Source organism: Zingiber officinale, chromosome 8B (genome assembly GCF_018446385.1).
Source record: "Zingiber officinale cultivar Zhangliang chromosome 8B, Zo_v1.1, whole genome shotgun sequence".
In the NCBI taxonomy this organism is placed as follows: Eukaryota; Viridiplantae; Streptophyta; class Magnoliopsida; order Zingiberales; family Zingiberaceae; genus Zingiber; species Zingiber officinale.
Window position 1 is genome coordinate 26,659,432 of NC_056001.1, and position 25,706 is coordinate 26,685,137.

Consider the following 25,706-nt stretch of genomic DNA (forward strand, 5'->3'; position numbering starts at 1 on the left):
AACCTACTTAAATATTTTACTATATTACCCTTATTATAAAATCAACTATACATAATAATAATAATAATAATAATAATAATAATAATAATATTATTATTATTATTATTATTATTTAAACTCTAAGTTTTTTTTACTTTTTCTTTTTTACATTTTTTTTATTTTGTTTGTTTTTTTTATGTTTTTTATTTTTTCATTTTTTAAGTTTTTTTTTACTTTTTTTTTATTTTTTTAAGTTTTTTTTTACTTTTTTTTTATTTTTTTAAGTTTTTTTTACTTTTTGTATTTTTTAAATTTTTATGTTTTTTAACGTTTTTATTAATTTTTTTCATTTTTAAATTTTTTCCTTTTTTTTTATGTTTTTACTATTTTTTAATGTTTTTTTATTTTTAAAAGGTTTTTACATTTTTTTTATTTTTTTTACGTTTTTTTTAGTTTTTAATTTTTTTATTTTTCAAATTTTTTTATTTTATTGTTAATTTTTTTTCTTAACGTTTTTTTTTGTCACATTTTTCTCTTATCCGAGGATATTTTGGGTAAAAAAAATCCGTTAACCCAGGAATCAAGAAAAACCTCAGTTTTTTAAGATTTTTCGATTCCTGATTACATGCCCCTTTTGCTGACGTGTCGGGCATGAAACATTACTTGAGAATCATCGATTACCTAAACCAAACATGATTTTTGTTGATAACCTTGGATGGATAACCAAGATTATCAAGAATCCCCAACCAAACGCACCCTACGAGATATCCTGCTATGATCGAAGGATACAACGATGCAAATTGAATATATGATATAAAAGACTCTAAATCTACGAGTAGATATGTATTCACTTTGGGAGGTACAACAATTTCCTGAAAATCTTCTAAGCAAATCGTAATAACCAGATTCACGATTGAATCTGAGTTTGTAGCTCTTGACAAATGTGGTAAAAAAGTTGAATGACTACGACAGTTCTTATAAAATATTCCACGATGGTCGAAACCTGTGTCAGCAATTTGCATACATTGCGATAGTCAATTAACAATTTGTCGGACATAGAGTCATCTGTATAATGATAAGTCTATAGACATTTACGCCGTAGACATAATACCATTAGACAATTACTTTCAACGGGAGTTATCACTGTTGACTATGTGATGTCAAAAGATAACCTTACGAATCCGCTAACCAAAGGGTTAAATCGAGAGTTAGTTGCGAGTTCATCACGAGGAATGGACTCGATACCGTTGTCAACGATCAGTGCAAAGGACACCCAACCTATGCTGACTGGAGATCCCAAGAACTAGGTTCAAAAGGACAACTAATTTGCACTGATTAAACACACTGTGGGAGAACGACCCAATGAATCAGTGAAGGATGGAGGTTAAACACATGACTTTTAATGATCCAAGAAGAGTAATGTGGAATACTTTTAAGAAATCAACTATATGATAAAAAAGTGAGGCCGCTTCGAAGAGAATTGGAGGCACAATTCTTAGAACTTCTCACAAAACCAGGCATGTCCATAGCCAAGAACAAATACACTCATGAAAACTAAGTTATATCAGGAAGAGTCTTAAGTGAGATATGCCACTGTTTATACAAACAGTAGTATAGTTCAAGGATATCGTGTCTACTATCAGCCAGTAAACAACCAGATCTTCATAAGGGAATGTTCAAAGGATAAAATCCACCTATCCTATACTTGACTCAACTACTGAATGCTATCATATACCCTATCTCCATTCATGTAGGGGATTGTTGGAGATTATTGGAGATTTGTGAATGGAGAAGAGGTGAAAGAGGCATGGAGCTCCATTATGAATGGGACTTTAGCCCACATTGGGAGGTCCAAGGCAATAAGGTTGGTTTATATTGATTCAGATGTATTGAGAATATGAACAAATGTATAATGAGAGACACTCTCACGCGTGGATGCACAGGGGGGGTCCAAATCCAAGGCTCAGATTGTACTGAACCATGTTGACTCATATGCGGGCACGACATGCGCACGCCGAATTCCGAATTGATCGGGACAAAATTTACCCAAGCGGAACAACCAACATTTTGCCACGTAAATCTTTTTGCTGCTTATATAACGGATGCATTAAAGAAAGAGTAATGCAGTCGGATGAAACAGATGCATTAAAGAAAAATTAATGCAACCAAATGAAATATTAGCGTTACATAATTGGCAAATAATGATCATTAAACGATCATTAACGCTATTATTGGTATGATCTCCTAGATAAGGAATCTACGACCATAAGCAAAAAGTTATGTACATAGAAAAATCGCAGGAGCTCTCCACCTACGTTCCCTCCTCCTCTGTCGTGCAACTTTTGCTCGGTGGAGTGCCTGTGATTGTTCAGGTACAACTCAGTTCGTCGTGACCACCAGTGCTTGGTGGAATCACGATTCACCATTGTATCCTGGGAAATAGATATTCCGAGAAAACCTCGAAGCACAGCAGGAGGTGGGGCAAATCCGTTTCAAGGAAACTGTGTTTACCACAGGCCATAACAAATCCGCTTAGCTATTTGCCAACCCGATCGCTCGGAAGCGTGCTCGTCCGATCACTTTCTAGTCTTCTCCCGGCCAACCTCTAACTCGCTCGATCGGTTAGCTCGCTCGATCGACACCCAGCTTGCTCGACCTCTTCGCCCAGTTGGCCTCCAGCTCGCTTGACCTCTTCGCCCGACCAACCTCCAACTTGCTCGATCTCTTCACCCGGCCAACCTCCAATTCGCTCGGTTGATCGCTCTGTTGCACTGCCCAACCGACCACTTGACTACTTCGCTCAATCTATCTGCTCAACTGACCTTGATCTGTATCTCGCTCGACACTCGATTGTCAAGGTCACTCGACTAAGCTGCCCGATCGACCTTCAACTCGCTCTGTCTCTCTGCTTACCCGACCAACTGCAAACTCGCTTGGTCACTACACTCAACTAATCTCAAATTTGCTCGAAAACTAGCCCGCTCGGCCACTATACATCCTTCGTTCGACACTTGGCAAATACCAATCACTGCTAACAATCTGAGATTATCAACTCAAGCCATTTGACAGATAAATAAATTTAATTCGATGTATTTAAATTCATCAAATATCCCATAAATCTCCAACATCGTGTTGTTTTCTTCTAACATCTTATTCTCATATGTTGTCTCGGAGGACAAGGACACTCATGGCTTTATCCTTTAACCTTTTGTTGACGGCCCCGTGCCGCTGGACCCTTAACCTTCTGTTCTTCACTTGAGATCGACTTCTAGCATAGCTGTTGAATGGCCAAGCTAGTTCTAGTTTGAGGTTACAACTTCCTAGAAACCCATCAACCTGAGCATTTGGCCCTTACTACCTCTATTGTTTTAATCTGCTTAAACTAATCTTTAATGCTCCATAAATGCCAAGAGGTCGATACATTTCCTAAGCACTCGTCCTACAAAGACTCGTTGCCCCAAAACATTTACAACTTTTTGCATACATAGTCCGATTAAAGTTAAGAACAGTAAAGAGACATAACACTGATATCAACGGCTAAGTTGCCAGTAAAAAAAGCAAAGAAATATAAAACTTATAAAAAGAACCTGGAAATCAATTGAAGAAGGCATTCATATTTAATTTTTGATAATTTCATGGCATAATCTATGGTGACTCTGTGAATACCAAACGTGAGACTTACAGTGCAACTGGAATGCCAATTCTCTATGTAACCAGAAAGCTCAACCTCCGCTTAGAATGAGAGATCATACCTGACAACTCCATACATTCGCTTGTATGGATAAAAGAATTTTGTATGAAATCAAAATAGTTCGAAAGGAATAATGATAGGGTTGATCAAAAAAGGACTATTAACGAGGGCTCAGTTCATTGCTAAATCTGCTCAAGGAAGATGCATTAAAGCCCTTCTCAAACAAGAGGTGTCAGAAGAAAAGCATTATTCATCATGGCCCAAGAACAAGAAGCTAAAATTGTTCAAGTATTTGATAAAAAGAAATAATCACAACAAATGACGCAGTTTTGGTATTAAATGAATGCTTTCTCTACTGAGAATAATTTGTTATGAACTTGGGACAATTAAAAAAAAAGACAAATGTGAAAGAGAAATGAATCATTTGGTTGTACAACAAAGGATAAAAAAACTAGAAAGCCAAGTAGCAGGATCTCGAAATCGAGTCGCTTAACAGTTAGATCATGAAAGGGTCTCAGACATTTGCTACTCTGCTCAAAGAAGAGCTGACATGATGCAGCCCGTCTCAAACAAGAGGTGTCAGAAGAAGCAATGATCATCATTAACCTTTTTAAACCTAGCTCATTAGGGGCAATGTCTTATCAAAAGAGATAAACGCATAGTTACAATTATTTAATTAGTGAGATATAATCCTCTAAAAGGAGACTAAAGTCAATCAGACTTTAATTCTGGAATATAATAGCTGGAAGGGATATCCAGCAATAAACATGTAAGCATGAGAAGCAAAGCCAGAGATCATACCAACAATACAGAAGTGCAACAAACAAGTAATTATTTACTATTACTTCCAGTGGGTTATTAATTAGTACTGTCGTACTTAATTACAAAATCAATTGGGTCCTGAATCCTGATTTACAAAGACGTGCATGCCTCACCAAAGTTGCTCCTCAGTAAATTATACTGACTTACAAGATAAACACAAGAAATTGCATTCAATAACATGCAATCATTGCCCATAACTCCAAATGACAAAACAGTATTGCTGTCTGTGACAAGAACAAACTTTCAGAATATGAAAACATAGAAAATATTGAATTATTGCAGAGGCATAATTCAAAATATGGGGACAACAGAAATTAAATTACACAATTGTTCCATTGATTGCATAGAATACAAGATTAGATGAAAGGGTAGAATGCACTGAACAATTTAAAATTATAATAATCTGCTAGGCAATTCAATTGCATACATATAAAAGGCCATTATTGTTGATGCAAATGAGTTTTCATGTTTTGATAAATTTTTGAGTTAGATCATATAATGCTTACTAATCAGATGTGCCCAATGTGGAGATTAAGAGTGGCCAAATGTTTGGCAAGTTAACAGGATGCTTACAATAAGAGGAAGGTCTGGAAGCAAGAATTGTCAACAAAGTTCTAGAGAAAGATAATTTCTGAACTCTCTTAGTAGGTTTCTTTTGTGCAAAGTTGTGTACGAGCATATATAATGGTAGGCTAATCTTGGAGATTAAACTCAAGACTAAGAAATGGCCTCAGTCTGTGTTTCAGTCTGACTAAATGTATTTTCCAGTTGACTAATATTTGAGTTGACAAGTCAATTAACTCAAGATAAATGAAAAGTGAACAAAAAGATATTGTTCATCTCTGTTTGTCATCTAAATTCTAATCAACTAGTCAATCGATTGATACTATAAGTACTAGACTAATGACAAGTCTAATACTTTGACAAGTGTTCATAGTTCGTTAGTTTCTTAAATCTCCAATCTATTCTCTTACTTCCATTGTAATTTCTTTTTGTAAAGAAAGGCTATTGTAAGGGGTTTCTCCACCTCTTAAAGGTTTCCAAGGAGAAAATTAGTGAAATTTAAGAAGTGACCTGCTAAAGGGTCATAGGCCATGGAATAGAAGCTGAATAACCACATAAATCATCAAGTTTGAATTGTCTTTATACTTTATCATTTACATTTCAGCTAGTATATCCATTTCGAACCTTCAATTACCTCTATACTACATTTCAAATAGCAGCAATCCTATTTAGAGTTTAAATATCATAAGATAGTATGGCCACATTCAAAATTGTGGCAAACAAAAGCAGGTTTAATATCATGTGGATTAGTAAGAAAGACAACAACCACCACAATCCTCATAAGCTATTGCATAGAAGAGAATTATAAATGAAATTATTGATATAACAAATAATAAGGAGCTAACATCATGATTTATAATCTCAAGGCATCTATCCTCAAGCCATTCACTTTCAGAAGGTCAACAGGCAAAACCCATGCAATGTTGACAATTTTTTTTTTGAAGGTCAACAGGCGAAAAAATCTCAATGGGTGTTAAAGGACGAGAAAACAACTTTAAGTTTTTTCTGATAATCGAAAAGTATATCACCTGAAAACTTATCCAAACAAACCAAAGAGAGCTCCTGAATGAACAATCAATGACAAATCATTGATACTCAGTGAAGCTAGTAAAAGCAGGGGAAAATTAATGGAATACAAAATCTCGCATGTTATATTGCTGGAAGGAAAAAGGTATTGCCTTCTCAAGGCAAGCCGCTTTCTCCAAATGAGATGATACTCACCGGAGCAACTTTTGGACCTAGCCCAAAAGCATAAGGCAGCTTCTTCTCCAACTACAAATGAGAAGATACGAGATCATAAGCAAGGATAGGAAGTAAAACGCCAGGGTAAGAGGTGGATAAGGCAGACGACGGCGGCGGCTACTCCTGCGTATGAAAACCCTCAAAGGATGCGTTATATAGAACGGACGGATGGGCCGTGGAAATCAGGTAGGATTCGCAAAATTTAGGGCCAGAATATAATTGCCTAATATAAAATAACTCATATTAGCTAAAAAATTATGAAAATCATATAAAATTATAAAATAATTTGTTATTTTAAATATTTCAAAAAATAGTTTGAGTTAAAAACTCCCATGAGAAAGTTTTTTCCCCAAATTAACCATTTTCAAAAATGATTTTTTTATAAAAATCTCTCTCTCAATAAATCTAATACTAATTTTATTTATTCTAAATAATTAAGTTTATATCCTAATTTTTTTCAAAAAAACATTATAAGAATAATTAACTAATAATGTAAAATAATTTATTTAAATTTAAAAATATTATTTTTTACATAAACCTCACTCTTATTTATTTAAAATATTAGTGTTTAAATTCTAAAGAAAATTATAAAACAAAAAGTTATTTGAATACGTAAAAAAACATGTGTATTTCAAAAGCTTTTAAAGCAGGAAACTCGATCATCTTTCTTCAAAACTCTGCCACAACTAGGGGTACAAACGAACCGAATCGAGCCGAATATGTAGAAAAATTTAAGGCTCGAATTCGGCTCGAAATAGGTATATTCGAGTTCGAGCTCGATTCGAAGTTCGAAAAATTCAAAATGTTTGGTTTAAGTTCGGTTCGAATTAGGGCTCGGGTTCGAGTTCGGCTCGAAATATTCGAACATGTTCGCGAATTATTCGAATTATTGCTCGAAAATAGGTTCGAAAGATTCAAAATTTATTTATTTAATATATATTTAACTTATATTAATAAATATTAAGGCTCGCGAGCAGCTCGCGAGCGACTCGAACAATATAATTTGGGCTCGAGTTCGACTCGAAAAAAAATTCGAACATGTTCGAGTTCGGCTCGAATTCGATAAATTCGAATACGAATCGAATATTTTTCGAGCCGGCTCGAAAAGCTCGCGAGCCGGCTCGATTCGTTTGCAGCCCTAGCCACAACCCCACTCATCTAAATACTCAAACAAATTTTCTGAAAGTTATGTATAGTAGAAAACTGAGATTAACACGGAAATTTTAAAATAAGAATTTTTTTTAAAAAAATATTATCCGTCAGAAACACCCCCATCGTATTTATCATTTAGGTGGAATTTGATATCCCTCGGGATGGATAGTGCATGGTTGTGATGACCCCCATCGTATTTATCATTTAGGTGGAATTTGATATCCCTCGGGATGGATAGTGCATGGTTGTGATGTTATTATCATGAAATTTAGAGATCAAATCTTGATTAGTAGTAGGATGTATATCCTTCCCTATGAATTACTCAAAATTAATAGTTATTCGTAATTTATCTTTTTCATATTGATTTAAAGATTGACTGACAAAGATTGAAACAAACGAATCATCTTTTTATCACTATTTAAGTGGTATTTAATTTAACAGAAAAACAAAAAAAATTCTTTCACTATCTAATCACTTAACAATCAGCTATAAATTAATCTCATAATTTCCTTTCTTTTCCATAATCAAGAGCCATCTTCAAACTAATTAATAAAAGGGGCAAATTCAACGTATCATACAGGCTGACAGGATAATAGTTTTTTTTTTTTTTTTTTAATTGCTTCTGTGATTGATCGGCTTTAAACAAGCAAATTCAACTCGCATGTCAAATCTTCCCAAAAAATAAAGTACGAGGTCAAAAAAGTGTAAACATAGGATGCCCAAGCATAAACCATGCCTTCCATTTAGGAGCAACGGGCGTAATTGGCATCTATGGCTTATATCCAAATAATAAACATGTTATTCACGGTCAAGAGCTCGGTCGACAACAGTATAGGACACAACAGGGACAATTATATTAGGCGGCACCTGAGAGACGACTACCTGCACTCCTCCACTCTCAATGTCAGCAAAGTTGTCAGCTGCACCTGCATTCTCGCCGCGCACAGAACGGAGCAGCAGTTCCTGCAGCCGCAGGAGATAGCTCTGGCCGGTAGGCTGTTGGTTCCGTACATACCTTGAGGCAGTGGCAACCACGCCAGGCGAAGGGCGTTCCGAATCTGCTTGGAGGTTGGAGAGGGCACTCAAGTCCAGATTGGGAAACACGGAGCAGCGGCATCTTGGACATTTCACGTTCAGCCGGAGCCATTGGTCGATGCACTCCACGTGGAAGTTGTGAGCGCATGGGAGTCCTCGGACCTGCATAAATTGAGGGGCCACTTCAGAATCCAAATGATAGATTAACAACGCATGCATTTTGACTGAGTTTTTATAAGGATGCTTAAGAAATGGGAATAAATGTGTCTCCTTGGACGTGTACAAATGAACTGAAGTAAAATTTCCAGTAATGATTCAAGTCAAGCATCAGGATGCGTCATCTTGAGCACAGAAGATAGCTGACAGCTTCATTACCTCATTTCCAACACAGAATTCTTCAAGGCAGATGGGGCATTCACTGCAGTCAGTCGGAACGCCCTTCAATCGAAACTTGGGAAGTTCTTGAATAAGAGCCTCCACGGCTTCCCTCTACAATACAAAGCAGTATGGAAATCGATGTAAAAAAAGAGAACAAAAGTTGATAAATATCCAACGATTGAGCTCAACAAAACATTTGTAAACATTCCAAAAGTAGTTATAAAAAAGAAAAAAGAAAGGCAACAACATAGTAAGTGATTGAAGGAGTCCACCTACTTGAACTCTTTAATCAAGAATATGAGCAAGAAATAACAAAGGTTTAATGGAATTTCAGAACAAACGATTTTCCTAAAATGTCAGATGAAAGTACCTGGGCTGCCGTTAGATACAGTCCTGGATGGTATGCAGTATCTTGACCCATTCCACTGAGTTCCTGACCGGCAGCTTCAAATGCCCATTCAGGTACTCTTATCATGTCAACCAGAACCTGAAGAATCAACATGTTACGCATGATACAAGTGTACATCATATAAACAAGAAAAAAAGCATTAGTTTACTCCGATTCATAAAAGATAACTATAAAGCCTAGTATCAACAAAAACATACATTTTGATGGCTCAATGTTATAGTAAAAATGATATCGCAACTCATTACTAGACAGATAATCAAGTAAATCAACTAATCTCAACTGTTAGTTATTAACACGATGGCAGGAGCTTTCTTAATTCAGATTATTGTCATTATGAACATAATCATTTTTTACATTGTACAGCCAGTTTCAAGTTTAATTTTAGTACATTTAATTAAAAATAATAATCAAGGTAAGCAACGATTTTGGAAAAATATGAAATATGCTTATACTTCACTATTCATTCTTGGTCAAAACAAGAGAGCATTGTAAGAAAAATTGGAACGGAAAGATATTGCACACAATATTGACGTAGAACGTGATAATGCTCACGCCAAGAGCCCCTCATCGCCCGTCTCACGGTGAGATGAAGACAGGGTACTGAGCGATCCCCTAAGTGGGAGGGTTATTTGTCGTAGCCGTAACCACGACTCAAACCCTTGCCCATTGATACAAGTCTACCACCTGGGTACCAACTCAATTATGCCCGGGGGCCATATTGCACACAATATGAGAGTCCGGTAAGCGGAGTTAACAACCAAAACAATTTATCAACAAAAAATAGCACAAATAATTAGTAGCTCTACTATCTTTGGAAAAGAAAACAAGGTTTCCTAGAAGGATATTTAAGGTGCTTTGGAATATCATTCAAAAGGATCTCACCCCATATTCTGAGATTGGAATTCCATGTTGAGCGCGCTGTAAGTGGGCTTGCCTACGTGTCAGCCACTGCAAAAAAACTTAGATTTACAATATATTGGAGGGGAAAATGAATTATTTTAAAAACACCTAACACTTTTATCCAATAAATTGAAACACTACATAAATGACACGATGTGTTCTACTCCACAATCATTCATTAGCACACAGCTTATACGCTGACTTTGAAACACCAAGCAACAATAAATTCTCTCAGATCAAAGACAAAAATACTTAGAGACTGCAAGTGAAATCAACATCTGTCCTTAATGGAGACCATATCATGCTTAATGGAAAAAAAAACCGCATGAAAATCTGAAAATATTTAGAAAACAAAAGACTGATTATTTAGAATCTGATACTCATGGAAAATGCCTTTAGGTTATCAATAATGATAAGCAAGAATCCTGTCCAAGCTCATCTTGTCGTACATAGAAATTAGAAATTATCTGCATCAAAAGGTTGAAACGTTTGAATTTATTTGCTTCAAGAATACACTATTTATAATTTGGCTTCAGTAAACAGTTCCTAAAGGAAATTAAATATACTTTTCTAAGTGAAAAATATAGCAGTTCTAACTCAGCAAAGAATGACAGCACATGCACATACCATTCAAGCAACATAAGTCAAGCAGGTAAGTTCACTAAATATGAATTAAATCATCATAAACCATTAACTGGAACTAGAAAATGAGGTTATCTACAGACATGCATATACATAACAAACCTTTCCAGCAGAAATACAAGCTATGCAAACTAATCCACAATAACTGAAAAGTAGCCATATGAGAAAACCCCATTTCTGGCCTTCTTCTGGCAGCTGCAAGCATCAAGAACCAAAATGGAGAGTAGAAATCAGTAGCTGGTGTTATAGTGGCATGGTTGAAAAGTCGAGGGAGAACTTACACAGCTTCTTGCACTGGTGAACCATAATGTGCCAACCACAGTCCAAACCCAAAGAAAAGGATAAAGGAGCAAAATGAGAATGGAAAGAACCACTAGCCTTCCACAAAAGCGAGCATATCTTTGTTCTGATCCAAGATCTCTAAAATATATCATGCAATATAAAGCATTGAGCATTCACCAAGCATAAAGAATGCCAATTCATAACCAACACTATTACAACAAAAAAAAAATGACAAGCGGGGTATTAAGAAGCACCAAATCAACAATTAACCATAAAGTCACTGGTGCTGCAAGCATTTGTTGACTTTTGACAATGTGGCCATTCTGAGGCCAGTAATATAATCGTTTTTTTAACAATGGAAAATTACCCCAAAAGACACCTATTTTCAATTTCAACCTGGCAAGACCCGGAAGGGGAGTCTTGACGCAACGGTAAAGTTGTTGTCATGTAACCAAAAGGTTACGGGTTCGAATCTTGGAAACAGCCTCTTGCAAAAACAGGGTAAGGCTGCGTACAATGGATCCTTCCCCGAGACCCCACATGACGGGAGCTTCGTGCACCGGGCTACCTTTTTTTTTTTTAACCTGGCAAGACCCTGTTTCCATAAACTGCCCAAAAAGGTTCCCTTTTCTCAACCAGAAATGCCCCTCATTTCAGCACCTTTTTTCTAGTGGACCTATTAACTGGTTCCATGATGTATTTTGTTTAGGAAAACAAATCTCATAGAGAACACCATCATCACTAACCCTGTCTACTTCAAGCTTTGTCAGTGTGCAATCACTGAATGCTTCATACAATCTCATCATCCTGGCATTTCCAACAAAAACCTCAACCTCTAGCTCTCCAAGGCTCTATTGCAATGACAGAGTTTTAAGCTGCTTGTTTTGTTTGGATACAAATCTTGGCAATGTCTCCTTCACTACCGTTGCTCTGCTACAAAAACCTAAGATACCACCAGCAACTACCCTGTTTGTGAGTTGCCTAACAACATTCATAAGGAGTAGGCTTATGTCATCCTTTTAAATATAACTATAAGATCAACTAGAGTTAAATAGTGTCATTTTCTCTATGATGGATCACAAATATGATTTATTTTTTGAGATTGCTGTCATCTATAAATTTTATTGGGGCTCAAAAAAACAAACCCTGATCTGATAAAGTTTGTAAATAATTTAACAATGTATGCTTTAATTTCTACATCCTACTTCATAGGGATGAAACCATTACAGATGAAGTATTGTCATAGTTGTAGAGAATTGAAAACCAACATACATTTGGATTGACATCTACTTCAACCACCAAAGAGGTTTCAAAAAGCAATATAGTGACTCTTTTGAATTCACAGTCAACTGAGTGAAACTCAAAGTGAATGACAGTGTCAAATAAATAGAAGGTGACGAACAACTTCCAGCTGAGATTTTTTGTTTACGAACACACTGGAAAGTCAACAAAACACATAAGTATCTCTTCTCAGCTTCCTAATGTAAACTCCATTCAGACTTCAGCCATCAATAATGTGGAACCGCCACATCAGCTGCCCCCTAGAGCCGGTCCCACGGATATGGAGGGAGGTAAATGCAGGTACACGGCTGAAATGCAAGTCCTACGAATGATGATCAACCATCCTCTTGTTTTTTGTAAATCATGATTTACAAGCATTGATTGTTGACCTAAACAGGAAATTGTGTAAGAATAAGAATAAAACTAGGCCTCAACTAGCCATTGACATATGTGATAATTAGAACCGGTACATGAAATTATGCTAGGAGGATATGAATTCAGAGTTACAGAAGACTGAGCCTCAGAACATAATGATCCCAGCTCCTCTCTTTGACATTTGATTGATATAAATGCGAAAATAAATGATAGCACAGTGATGAAGATGTGCTTCAATCAATTGGGAGTGAGATTGTTAAAGAGAAGAGCATCAAAGACCCGATAGTCATGGAATACTCAACATCTAGTAGAAGATGTACTAGAGGATAGTTTTGAGATGGAGGCAAGTATTTATGGAAGAGTATAACCAATGAGAGGCAGCCAGGTGATTAGCTAATAGAATTTTATATGAAGATGATGGTTCTCAACAAGAACTATTCATTGGTTAGGTAAGTTGACCTAGTTAACAATACTTTGCAATCTATGCCAGGAGCTATGATATGGCCAAAAATGTAAACATTAGTATTCTGTACCTAGAGCTATGTTATGGTCAAGTATGGTTCAGTATCTTATGGGACTCCAAAAAGAACAGCCATTGAGTTTCATTCTTTTGTTCATCTAATGCATCACTAGGAGAAATCTACCGTATGATGTTCTTCTCAAAAAGAATAGCCACTATAGTTCGTCCACATCTCTCCTACTTAACAAATATATGACATTCTTCTTGGATCTAAATTTATTGTAAGACTAAACAAAGGGTAAAATTCATATCTAGGACACTAAAGCTAGACTTCAGTTGAGAAAGATAGGCTTTTGAAATGCAGCAAACAATCTTATTGTAATTTCTCCTGATGTTAGTGTTAGAATAAGTATAGGGGTAGTTTGGTCTTTTGACTTATTTCTTCTTTTCTATATAAAGACATAACTCGTGGTTCTTAGATACGAGATTTTAGGTTTTACTTTGTACATGGTATCAGAGCGAGGTTAAAACCCTAAACCTAATTTCCTTATCTCAGCGCCGCGCCTCTCTCACCGCGTCTCTCTCTCGCCACGAGCATCTCCTCGTCAGCGCCGCGCCTCTCTTTCTGTCGCGTCTCTCTCTCGCCGCGAGCATCTCCCTCGTCACGCCACCTCCCTCGCTGCGAGCAGCTCCTTGTGCTGCGCCCGAGTTATTGTTCTCTCACGCCGCCTCCTTCCTCGCGCCGCCTCCTTCCTTTCTACCGCGCGAGTTCTCCAGCAGCGACAACCCTCCATCAACGGGCCTCTCTGGCAGCGAGCGTCGTGCGAGTTCTCCAGCGGCAACGGCTAGGGGTGTAATCGAGCCGAGCCGAGTCGAACTCTTAGATGTTTGAGTTTGGCTCGTTTATAATTGAGCCGAGCTCGAGCTTTATTTAACGAATATATTCATGGCTCACGAGCTTATTCGAACTTTTATCAAGCCTAAACGATCTTAATAAATATAAATTATAAATTTAAGTATTCATTAAAAACTAAATTATATATTTTAAAAAATATATAATATTCTTGTTAAAATTTATAATTCTATTCTAATAAATAAATTTAATATATTTGTTTATGTTTTTCATAAGTAGAATATAAAATCTATAAATTCAATATCAAAACTATTATTATTTTTATTTAAAAGTTGATTCATGAGTTTAACGAACATGTTCACGAGCTAACGAGCCGAATATTATGAAGCTTGAACTTGGTTTGTTTATCTTAACGAGCCTCATTAAACGAGCTCAAACGAGCTTTTATCGAATCGAGCTTCGAATAGCTCACGAGTGGCTTGGCTCATTTACACCCCTAGCAACGGTCTTTCTGCCGCGCGCCTTTCTTCCTCAATTTCTCCGCTCGGCCGCCGTCTGTGTTTCGTGGTCGACTGTCGTCCGCCACCTGTCCACTTGCGGCAACCCTAGACCAAGATCTCTCGGAGGTTCTTCTCCCGTGGCGGGCGACCGCTGGTCTGATCTCCCACCGTCTCTCTTTCTGCCGTCTACAGCGGCCTTTCTCCAGCAGCCAACAAGCGTCTCTGCGGCAGCCAAGAACCTGTGACGCAAAGCTGCTATCATAACCTGCTGTCTTGCTTCCGTACCTCTTTCATTGAATGGAAATGGATTGGGGAAGGAACCAGGGACCCCTTAGATTAAGATTAAGTTGAGGCAGCCCTTGCCCTTTCCGGTTGAGGTGGAGCTCCTTCCAGTTGTTGTTTCCGATTTGAGAGTTCAAGCAGCCAACAAGCCTGACGCCAGAAGAAGCACTTCTGACAGAAGCAAGCGCAGTCCGGTTCATAGTTCTATTCATGGCTACATCTAGCGCTCTAAAACTAGATACCTCAATCTTTACCAACCATATTACTGCACCCCTCTCTTCCGAGCAGTTGGATGGTAAAAATTATATCTCCTGGGCATCTCACATTGAACTTTGGCTTGTTGGACAAGGGTATGAGACACATCTCACTCAAACTGAAGAAGATGTTCAAGACGCCGATCGTCCTCTGTGGAAGAAGGTTGACGCTCAGTTGTGTTGTATTATCCGAGCCACCATCCATTCATCTCTTAGGAATGTCTTCCGTACTCACAAAACCTGCAAAGCTGTTTGGACACAAGCTCAACAACTCTTTACAAACACCTCTCGGCGACTCTATCAAGTTTGTGAAGATCTCATGACTATCCTCAACGCCAATCAGATTAAGGATTCAATGTCAACTTATTTGGGTTCAGTTTCTAGCCTTCTTTGTGACTTCAATGAACTACTCCCACCTGCGGCTGATCCTGTTGAAGAGCTTGAAAATCGGAAGAAATTTTTTATGTCTTTGGCTTTATATGGTCTGCCTACAGATTACTCTCATGTTCGTGACCAGATCCTAGGCAGCCCCACAGAAGCTACCATGGAAAATACCTGGGCGACTCTTCTCCGTGTCCCGGCCAAAGTCTTGACGATGTCTTCTTCTGTTCCTGTCGACTCGTCAGCTTTGGTCTCTCGACACAAAGGACCTCCACCTCGCAAGGGTGGCAAAGGACGCCCTTGGTGTGATCATTGCCACCGACCGGGACACACGATTGATAAATGCTGGAGTCTACATGGTCGTCCTCCTCGTGCTGCTCAGATTGTTCAGAGTTCTGTTGCTCCTTCAGCTTCCACCTCACAGTTAACACCTGATTCGACTTCAACACCTTCCTATACTGACTTTCTGAAATGGTTTGAGGATCGACAGGCTTCGGGTTCCATTGCTACCATTGCAGACGCTGGTACTTCCTTTGCTGGCATATCTCGTTCTTCGGGTCCTTGGGTTCTTGATTCGGGGGCCACCGATCATATCACTGGTAATAAATCCCTTTTTTCCTCTCTCACTACTTCTGATAATTTACCAATGGTCACCATGGCCAATGGTTCCCAAACTCAATCCCAGGGTATTGGTATTGTTCATCCTTCTTCATCTCTTTCAATTCATAATGTTCTTTATGTTCCCGGCGCCCCTTTTAATTTATTGTCGATAAGTCAACTTACTCGATCTCTTGACTGTGTCATTTCTTTTACTAACACATCTGTTTCCTTACAGGACCGGAGTACGGGGAGGATGATTGGCTTCGGATGTGAATCCCATGACCTATATCGGCTTCAACAACCCTCTTTTGTTGGTTCGGCGGCAACATCTCCACTACTTATTCATGCTCAGTTAGGACATCCAGGTCTTAATAAGTTGAAACAGTTACATCCTAGTCTTTCTCACTTAGAGTCTTTATCTTGTGAGTCGTGTCAATTAGGTAAGCATGTTCGTAGTTCTTTTTCTCCTCGCATTGAGAGTCGGGCTATGTCTCCTTTTGCTTTGGTTCATTCTGATGTTTGGGGTCCGAGTCGTATTTCTTCCACAATGGGGTCAAGATATTTTGTTACTTTTATAAATTTTTCCGTTGTACATGGCTATATTTAATGAAGGATCGTTCAGAATTGTTTTCTATTTTTGAATCCTTTTTCCTTGAAATAAAAACTCAATTTGGTACTTCCCTTCGAATTTTGTAAAGTGATAATGCACGCGAGTATTTGTCTACTCAGTTTCGTACCTTCTTGACATCTCATGACGTGTTGCATCGCACGTCTTGCCCTCATACCCCTCAACAGAATGGGGTTGCAGAACGCAAAAATCGTCATCTCCTTGAGACGACTCGGACTCTTCTTCTCCATTCTCATGTCCCTCATCAGTTTTGGGGTGATGTCGTACTTACTGCGTGTTATCTCATCAATCGCATGCCTTCATCCACTCTCCAGGGCAAAATACCTCATCAGGTGCTTTATCCACATCAGTCCCTTCATCCTCTACCACCTCGGGTCTTTGGTTCTATATGTTTTGCTCATGCTCTTGATCCCGGCGTTGACAAGCTCTCTCCCCGGTCTCATAAGTGTGTTTTCCTTGGGTACCCACGGTCTCAGAAAGGGTACAAGTGTTATTCTCCTACCCTTCGTCGGTACTTCATCTCTGCTGATGTCACATTCTGAGTCGGTTTCTTTTTTTGCTCCTTCCGCTTCACAAGTCGAGGTTTCTCCCTCTCCACCTGCGCCAGTGACTATCTTTTGTCCTCCACAGGCGCCTCTATCTTCTCCAGCCTCGCCTCCTCCTTTGCAGGTTTATCAACGTCGTACTCGTTCTGCTTTGCCACCGGCCAACACTGACACTGCTGTGGGCACATCTTTGGAGCCAAGTCCTTCGCCGTTTCCTCCGGTCTCATTTCCTGACCCTGATGTTCCTATTGCACTTCGAAAGGGTATGCGTTCCACTCGTAATCCTTCTCCTCACTATGTTTCTTTGAGCTATCATCGTCTTTCCCCATCCTATTATTATTGCCTGTCTTCCTTGTCTTCTGTTTCTCTTCCAAAGACTGCAGGTGATGCCTTTGCTCATCCAGGATGGAAACAGGCTATGCTTGATGAAATGAGTGCATTACAGAGCAATGGGACTTGGGATCTCGTTCCTCTACCTCCTGGAAAGTCAGTGGTTGGTTGTAGATGGGTGTTTACGGTAAAAGTTGGTGTAGACGGCACGGTTGATCGGCTTAAGGCTCGTCTTGTCGCTAAGGGCTATACTCAGGTATTTGGATTGGATTATGGAGACACCTTTTCTCCTGTTGCCAAGATATCTTCTGTGCGTCTTTTTCTGTCTATTGCTGCAATTCGCCATTGGCCCCTTCATCAATTGGACATCAAAAATGCATTCTTACATGGTGACCTGCTCGAGGAAGTCTACATGGAGCAACCTCCGTGTTTTGTTGCTCAGGGGGTATGTCGCTTGCGGAAATCTTTATATGGTCTCAAGCAGTCACCCAGAGCATGGTTCAGTAGATTTAATACTGTAATTCAGTAGTTTGGCATGACTCGAAGCGAGGCTGATCATTCTGTTTTTTATCGCCACTCATCTACTGGTTGCATCAATATAGTGGTTTATGTTGATGATATTGTCATCACAGGTAATGATCATCTTGGGATTTCACAAGTAAAACAACATCTTTTCAAACATTTCCAGACAAAGGATCTTGGCAAACTCAAATATTTTCTAGGGATAGAAGTGACACAGTCTAAAGATGGGATCATTATATCCCAAAGGAAGTATGCAATGGATATTTTGGAAGAAACAGGAATGTTAAACTCAAAGATAGTCGATAATCCCATGGATCCTAATGTCAAGCTCCTACCAAATTAGGGGAAGCCTTTTTCAAATCCTGAACGGTATAGGCGATTGGTAGGAAAACTAAGCTACCTTATGTCACTCGTCCGGATATCTCATTTGCAGTAAGTGTAGTAAGTCAGTTTCTTAGCTCTCCATGCAAAGAACATTGGGATGCAGTGACTCGCATTGTTCGATATATCAGGGGTACACCAGGAAAGGATTTTCTATATGAAGACAAAGGACATACTCAAGTCGTGGGATATTCTGATGCAGATTGGGCAGGATCTCCCTCTGATAGAAGATTCACTTCTGGATTTTGTATATTTGTCGGAGGTAACCTTGTTTCTTGGAAAAGCAAAAAACAGAATGTTGTGGCAAGATCCAGTGCAGAGGCAGAATATCGAACTATGGCTATTGCTAGTCAAGAACTTATATGGTTAAAACAGTTGCTTCAGGAACTAAGGTTTGGAGAGGTTACACAAATGTCACTCATATGTGACAATCAGGCCGCTATGCATATTGCCTCAAATCCAGTCTTCCATGAGAGAACAAAGCATATTGAAGTTGACTGTCACTTTGTCAGAGAGAAAGTCATATATGGAGAAATATCTACTAGTTTTGTCAACTCAAATGATCAGCTAGCAGATATATTCACTAAATCACTTAGAGGTCCTCGAATTGACTACATATGTAACAAGCTTGGTGTATATGATCTATATTCTCAAGCTTGAGGGGGAGTGTTAGAATAAGTATAGGGGTAGTTTGGTCTTTTGGCTTATTTCTTCTTTTCTATATAAAGACCTAACTCGTGGTTCTTAGACACAAGATTTTAGGTTTTACTTTGTACAGTTAGGATATAGGAGAATGTCTTGTATGACAATATGCTAAAATACTCAAAACAATACTACTACAACAACAACAATCGAGCCTTATCCTACTAGGTGGAGTCGGCTATATGGATCCTTTTACGTCAAGCTCTATCTTCTACTACATCACCATCTATAATTAAATACATTTTTATCTTATTTTATTATTACTAATTAATTCTTTTTTGGTCTTCCTCTTCCTCGTTTGATTTGTGTGTTTGTTATAATTTCACATCGCCTAACTAGAGCATTAATTGGTCGTCTAAGTACATGCCCGTACCATCTTAAACATATCTCTCGGAGTTTTCCTTCAATAGATACACCTCTAATTTTCTCTCTAATACTCTCATTTCTTATTTTGTCTATCCTCATATGTCCACACATCCACCTTAACATCCTCATCTCTGCAACTCTCATCTTCTGCTCATGTGCTCAAGTCATAGCACAACATTCAGCTTCATGTAACATAACAGGTCTAACTGCAATTTTGTAAAAATTAAAAAAGTTTTAGAGATACTTTATGATCACATAAAACACCCGACGCTTTTCTCTATTTTAACCATCCTGCTTGTATTTTATGTAAGATATCTCTCTCAATCCCTCCATCATTTTATAAAAATGATCCTAAATATTTAAAGCTCTCGATTTCGAACAACTCATTATCCCCTATCTTAATCATTATCTCATTACGTCTAATATTGCTAAACTTAAATTTCATATATTCTATCTTTATTCTACGAAGCCAAAACCTTTCCCTTCTAGTGTTTCCCGCCAAAATTCTAATTTAGCATTTACTGCTCCACGTGTTTCATCTACTAAAACAATATCATCTGCAAACAGCATGCACCACAGTACCATGTCTTGAATATATGTAGTGAGTTCGTTCATAATTAGTGTAAAAAGATAGAGACTTAGAATTGATCCTTGATGTAACCCTATCTTTATTGAAAATGCTTCAGTTACTCCGCACCTTTACTCTGATCGTTATATCTTCATACATATCCTGAATTAGTTCAATATATGTTATGCTAACACCTCTCTTTTCTAGAATTCTCCATCTAATTTCTCTTAGGACTCTATCATAAGATTTTTCTAAGTCAAGGAATATCATATGTAGATCTTGTTTTTGCTCCTGATATTTTTCAATTAGTTGTCTCAAAAGATGTATAGCTTCTATTGTCAACCTTCCAGGCATAAACTTAAATTGATTTTCGATCACCGTGGTCTCCTTCCTTAATCTTTTTTCTATTTCTTTTTCCCAAATTTCATGGTATGACTCATTAGTTTAATATCCCTATAGTTTGCACAATTTTATACGCTTCCCTTATTATTAAATAAGGGAACTAGAGTACTTACTCTCCATTTATCAGACATTTTTTTCGTTTTCAATATCATGTTAAATAATTTTGTAAGTTATTTAATACCTTGTTTCCCTAGGCACTTCCATACCTCTATATCATCTAGCCCAACGACCTTTCCATTGTGCATCTCATTTAAAACTTTTTCAACTTCTGAAGTTTGAATTCTACGATAAAAATTTAAATTTCTATACTCATTTGACCTATTTAAATTACCTAGGTTATGCTGGTCGCCTCATTAAAAAGTTGATGAAAATACCTCTTCCGCCGCTCTTTTATTTCTCCATCGTTTTACCCTATTACATTCGTCTTTAATACATTTTATTTGAATAAGATCTCTTGTTTTCCTTTCTCTCACTTTAGCTATTCTATCAATATCTCTTTCCCCTTCTTTTGTATCCAAATTTTGATATAATCGTTCAAAAGTTTCCTTGTTTGCTTTATTCACTACTTTCTTAGGCTCTTTCTTAGCTATTGTATATTTTTTAAAAATTTTCTCGTTCTTATAAATATATAATTCCTTATAAGCTGTTCGTTTTTCCTTCACTTTCTCTTATACTTTCTCATTCTACCATCAAGATTCTTTATTTAGTGGTGCATGTCTCTTTGACTCACCGAGTACATTCTTAGCTATTGTTTTCAACTTTGATACCATTTTATCCTATGTCGTATTAAAATCACCATATATTTTACCTAATACTTGTACTCCCATCTTCTCCTTAAATATATTTTGCTTCTTATCCTTTAACTTCCACCACTTAATTCTAGGAGTTGTATATATTTTCATTTTATTGATATTATGCTTGAGACGTATATCCAACACTACTAACCTATGTTAGGTAGTTAAGCTTTCTCCAAAAGGATGACCTTCGAATCTTTACAAATCTTTTTATCCTTCTTCCTAACCATAAGAAAGTTAATTTGTGATTTATTATTTCCACTTTTGAACGTGACTAAATGTTCTTTTCTTTCTTAAAAAATGTATTAGCTGATATAGGTCATATGCTATCGTCAAATCTAATATAGTTTTCCCTTCTTTATTTCTCATTCCGAACACACTCTCATATTCCTCATTTTTCACTATGATATGCTCATTTAGATCATCTCCTATTAAAATTATTTCATTCAGCGGAATGTTTTGTAATACTTCATCTAAGTCGTCCTAAAACCTCATTTTGTAGTTTCATCTAATCATACTTGTAGTGCATATACGCTAATTATATTCATAGTTTATTTCGCAACTATTATCTTAAGGCCTATAATTTGATCTCCTTTTCTAACTACTTCTACAACTTCATCCTTTAATGAACTATCTACAACAATACCCACTCCAATTCTTGCTTTACTCTTTCCTTTGTACCATAACTTAAAACTCGAGTTCTCTATCATGTTTGCCTACTCGCCTACCCATTTTGTCTTTTGTACACAAAAAAACACTAATTCTTCTCCTAATTATCATATTTACTACCCCATTGATTTACTAATGAGGGTTTTTATGTTCCATGTTCTAAATCTTAGACTATTAATTTTCCTATCATATTTATTTTTCCTATCATATTTGTTTTTATCCAATCTATGGTGTGAGAACCCTTACTTATTTAACGCTACACCCAAATTCTCATAAGATATAGCGATCCTTGCCGATACATTATAGTCGGACTCTGTAACACGAACTCTTGCATATTTAGTACTACATCTGAGTTCTGGAGATGTAGTGATCCTTGCTGAGACGTTACAGTCAAACTTGCAACGCGTTTCTTCCGGGGAATAACCTAGCATTAGCACAATAGTTTAATGGATCCATTAACATTTGTCATAGTTTTAAGCAACCTAAAGCAATCCTCCTTTATCTGGGGCTTGGGACCGACCATAGTTTTTTTTGCTAGAATTATGATTCTTTTGTCCATTGTGTAGATTAGGTTGCATCAGCATATAGTAATTTAGGAAAACCATTTTTTTTCTAAAATGCTCAAAACAATGGTTTTCCCAAATCACTATATGCTGATGCAACCTAATCTACACAATGGACAAAAGAATCATAATTCTAGCAAAAACAAAATTAGGGATCTTTTTAGGTCAATTGACCTAAAATAATTTTAAATATTGATATAATTCTTTTAAAACTACTGAAAACTACATCACTTGAAGAAAAATGATCATTATATTTATACAGAAGAAATAGCTAAGTTGTTGGATGACAAAATTGTGGTACTTACAAACCCATTCCAGCTGCAAGCCCGTTGTCCACAAACATTAGCAGTCGAAATATGAAAACAGTGGTATAGTCAACCTGAATCAGATGTCATCTTGAGCTCACTCAAAAAAAAATCAAAAAATCAGTAGTTCCCTCAACGTTAAAAACGCCAATGTTGTTTACTACTCACCACAATCCATATGTGCAAGGGATGCGTGCATAGATGGTACCGCTTCCAGTTGATCGACACAATAATTCTAACAAAATCTCGTCAAGAAAGATCAAAACCCTCCTAGTCCAACCAACCAATAGAACAAACAAAATCTAAAAATTCAAGGACTAAATCACCCGATCAAGGACCAAGGATACATGCTCGTAGCCAACATGGACAAGAAGAATCCGTCGTACCTGCAAGCAATTAAAGCAAGGAGTATTCCCACACCCAAAAATAGCTGCACAGTTCTTCGACGGAAATAATGGAATTCAACTCACCACTTGAAATCGACGCCCCGCATGGCCATGGTGCAAAAATCTCATCTAAAACCCTAGATCCAGTTCGAGAAACGCCTCCAATCCTCCGTTCCAATCCTCCATTCCAATCCCCAAAAATAAAAAACAAGAGAGCTAGGGGAATTTCTCGCACGTTTCTGTTGGATCGAGAGGCGAGGCTTAAAGGATTCGATTAACCAATACCAGAAAAAAAAACAAAGATAAAATTGAGATCGAAGCACTGCGAAACTACAGTAAAAGTGTGCCACTAAAGAGGACTTTAATCGAGGCGATGAAGGGGAGTCCGACAACGTCGCGCCCGGACGGTGGCTTCGGCCTTTAATTGGTGGTGGTGGCGCCGTTGGGCCAAATTCGAGGATTGGTGGACACTGAACACCGACAAGACTACAAGTAAACTATGTGATGGACATCAACTAAAGCAGCTACTTTGCAAAAGGATTTATATGGATAAACAAAATAATAATATAATGACATTTCTGCGGGCAGGTATTAATGGGCTATGGGGAACTGATCGACTCCCACAGTCCCACTCCAAAAATGGCCCAAGATGATGCCGCCCCGTGCCATGATTGAGGGATGAGTCGCAATTTACCATAAATATTTTTAAATAAATTAATATTTAAAAAATTAAATAAGTATTTATTAAAGATTCACTCAACTGCGTAGCTAAGGGTGCGTTTGGTTTGTACCGTTTTCATTTTCATTTTCTGGAAAACGTGCGTTTTCTAAAAAACAGAAAACGACTTTTTATCATTCTCTGTTTTTCTAAAAAACGATAGTCAACTTTTTAGAAAACGCGCGCGAAAAACGTAAACCAAACACCGTTTTTCAGAAAATGCGCGTTTTCTAGAAAATGAAAATGAAAAACACACGTACCAAACGCCCCCTAAATTTTCCAAATATGAAAAACAAGCATCTTATTTTTAAATTAGCAAACCATACATCAATTTTTTAAAAAATAGCCCTATGCCATATACTTATCCAATGGACGATTGCATTTTCGCAGCCAACTCGACCATGATTTTGTGACAAAGTGACCATGAAAAGCGGCCAAATTGTCTCTTTCAACTCTTTGTAGTCACTTAGGCACAAATCATAACCAAAGCTATAAGGCGATTTTGATCAACTCGGCTATGAAATCATAATGAGGAAGCCGCAAATAAAATTGATTGTGAAATTGTGGTCGCGTAATTGAGTCGCTGTCTGATTCTAATTTCAAGACGACCTTAACTGCCTATTTAAGCGGTACTCAGACAAACAAAGGGTCAAGAAAGGGAGAGGGCAAAGGGCGGAGATTATTCTTTATCAATCGATACGTGATTTGGTGATATGGAAAAGTAAAATGCATGATTCAAATATTTGAAAATTTTAGGTACATGATTCAATTAAATATTATATTTTAAAAATATATTAAAGTAATTTAGTAAAATTAAATTATTTTTAACTATCAAGAATAACTTATAGGATGTATCAAGTGTGTGAGCCAACACAAGAGCCACTAGATGGATGCCCACCAACTGATAGCAAAACTTACCCTTACATAATCCCTATGCTCTTGTTATCTTAGGTCTATCTATGAAAGACCAAGAGTTTTGGACTCATATGGTAGCGGGATCATTAACAGCGGCCTAAGTACTCATGGATTTATTTTTTAAGCTTTATCCAAAAATCTTAAACTAATAAAAAAATTCAACTTGCAAACTCATATTTTTTTTCATATATTTTTAATATGGAATTTTAATTATATTTCCAATAATTTTACTCCCCTCTCTCTGTCACACTTGGTTCTCGTTTAGCTTTGTCACTTCCGATGATACTCTCATCCTCTAGAACAATGGCTTCAACGATGGAGAACATGTTGTCCACACCTTCCATTCATGTGACAACCATATATGCCACCAGGAGGAGTCTCCCAGTGTATATCTTCGCTGCCTTATGATAATACTCCTCCAATCATGTCATTCTTATTAATCGTGACATTATCATTAACAACCATGCACTGCCAATTTAACTTCAAGTTTTTCCCAAGAAGGGCACCTATGACTCCGTTGTTATTTATTTTTGCTTCCTAATCAAGACTAAGGACGTGATCAAGGACAACCTGTCAACCTCTACCCCTTCATCCGATCCATATCAATATTAATGATAAACACTTTGTTATTGTCAATAGCTACATTGTCTTGCTCAATTATATCAAAAACTGTGGTTACGAACATACCCATTGATGCACACCCAAGTCAATTTCCATGAGCTTTATGCGCATCCAATCATCATGCACAAGCAATGGTGTAGCCAGGATTTGCAACCGAGGGGGTGAATTCAAGCTGACCATGGCATGCTGCTAAGGTCATGCCCGACCTC

The 25,706-nt window shown here is 37.4% G+C and overlaps 2 protein-coding genes and 2 non-coding genes across 10 annotated transcripts in view; all 4 read right to left on the bottom strand.

The window, feature by feature from the left end:
- Positions 1 to 6,444, bottom strand: part of LOC122014735 (dof zinc finger protein DOF1.8-like) — a 31,324-nt gene extending 24,880 nt beyond the window's left edge. The window contains exons 1-3 of one of the 3 annotated variants that reach the window (XM_042571130.1): positions 6,278 to 6,444; positions 6,085 to 6,118; positions 3,662 to 4,716 (exon numbers count right to left, since the gene is read on the bottom strand). The gene's annotated coding sequence lies outside the window, so the exon portion shown is untranslated. Of the gene's footprint in view, positions 1 to 3,661; positions 4,717 to 6,084; positions 6,161 to 6,277 lie in introns of all 3 variants that reach the window. The other 2 variants (XM_042571129.1, XM_042571126.1) reach the window with 2 other exon arrangements.
- Positions 3,839 to 3,931, bottom strand: LOC122018332. Its single transcript, XR_006121745.1, has one exon. It is a non-coding gene; the product is annotated as a small nucleolar RNA snoR1 (small nucleolar RNA).
- On the bottom strand, positions 4,182 to 4,276 carry LOC122018334. The gene has a single exon (XR_006121747.1). It is a non-coding gene; the product is annotated as a small nucleolar RNA snoR1 (small nucleolar RNA).
- Positions 6,445 to 8,112: 1,668 nt separating the features above from the next.
- LOC122014574 (E3 ubiquitin-protein ligase SIS3-like) lies at positions 8,113 to 23,762 on the bottom strand. Of its 5 annotated transcripts, none has more exons than XM_042570846.1 (11): positions 23,604 to 23,762; positions 23,328 to 23,482; positions 23,205 to 23,243; positions 23,026 to 23,092; positions 22,858 to 22,931; positions 11,096 to 11,234; positions 10,917 to 11,009; positions 10,155 to 10,220; positions 9,234 to 9,350; positions 8,861 to 8,974; positions 8,113 to 8,647 (listed from the first exon to the last, which is right to left on the bottom strand). In XM_042570846.1, exons 2-11 carry the CDS (start codon positions 23,354 to 23,356, stop codon positions 8,249 to 8,251), a joined length of 1,137 nt encoding a protein of 378 aa, XP_042426780.1. In that variant the 5' UTR covers positions 23,357 to 23,482; positions 23,604 to 23,762; the 3' UTR covers positions 8,113 to 8,248. The 5 variants fall into 5 exon arrangements, with proteins under 5 accessions (XP_042426780.1, XP_042426781.1, XP_042426782.1 ...); XM_042570847.1 differs by having other exon boundaries at positions 23,578 to 23,762; XM_042570848.1 differs by having other exon boundaries at positions 11,096 to 11,108; positions 23,328 to 23,762.
- Between the last annotated feature and the right edge of the window lie 1,944 nt (positions 23,763 to 25,706).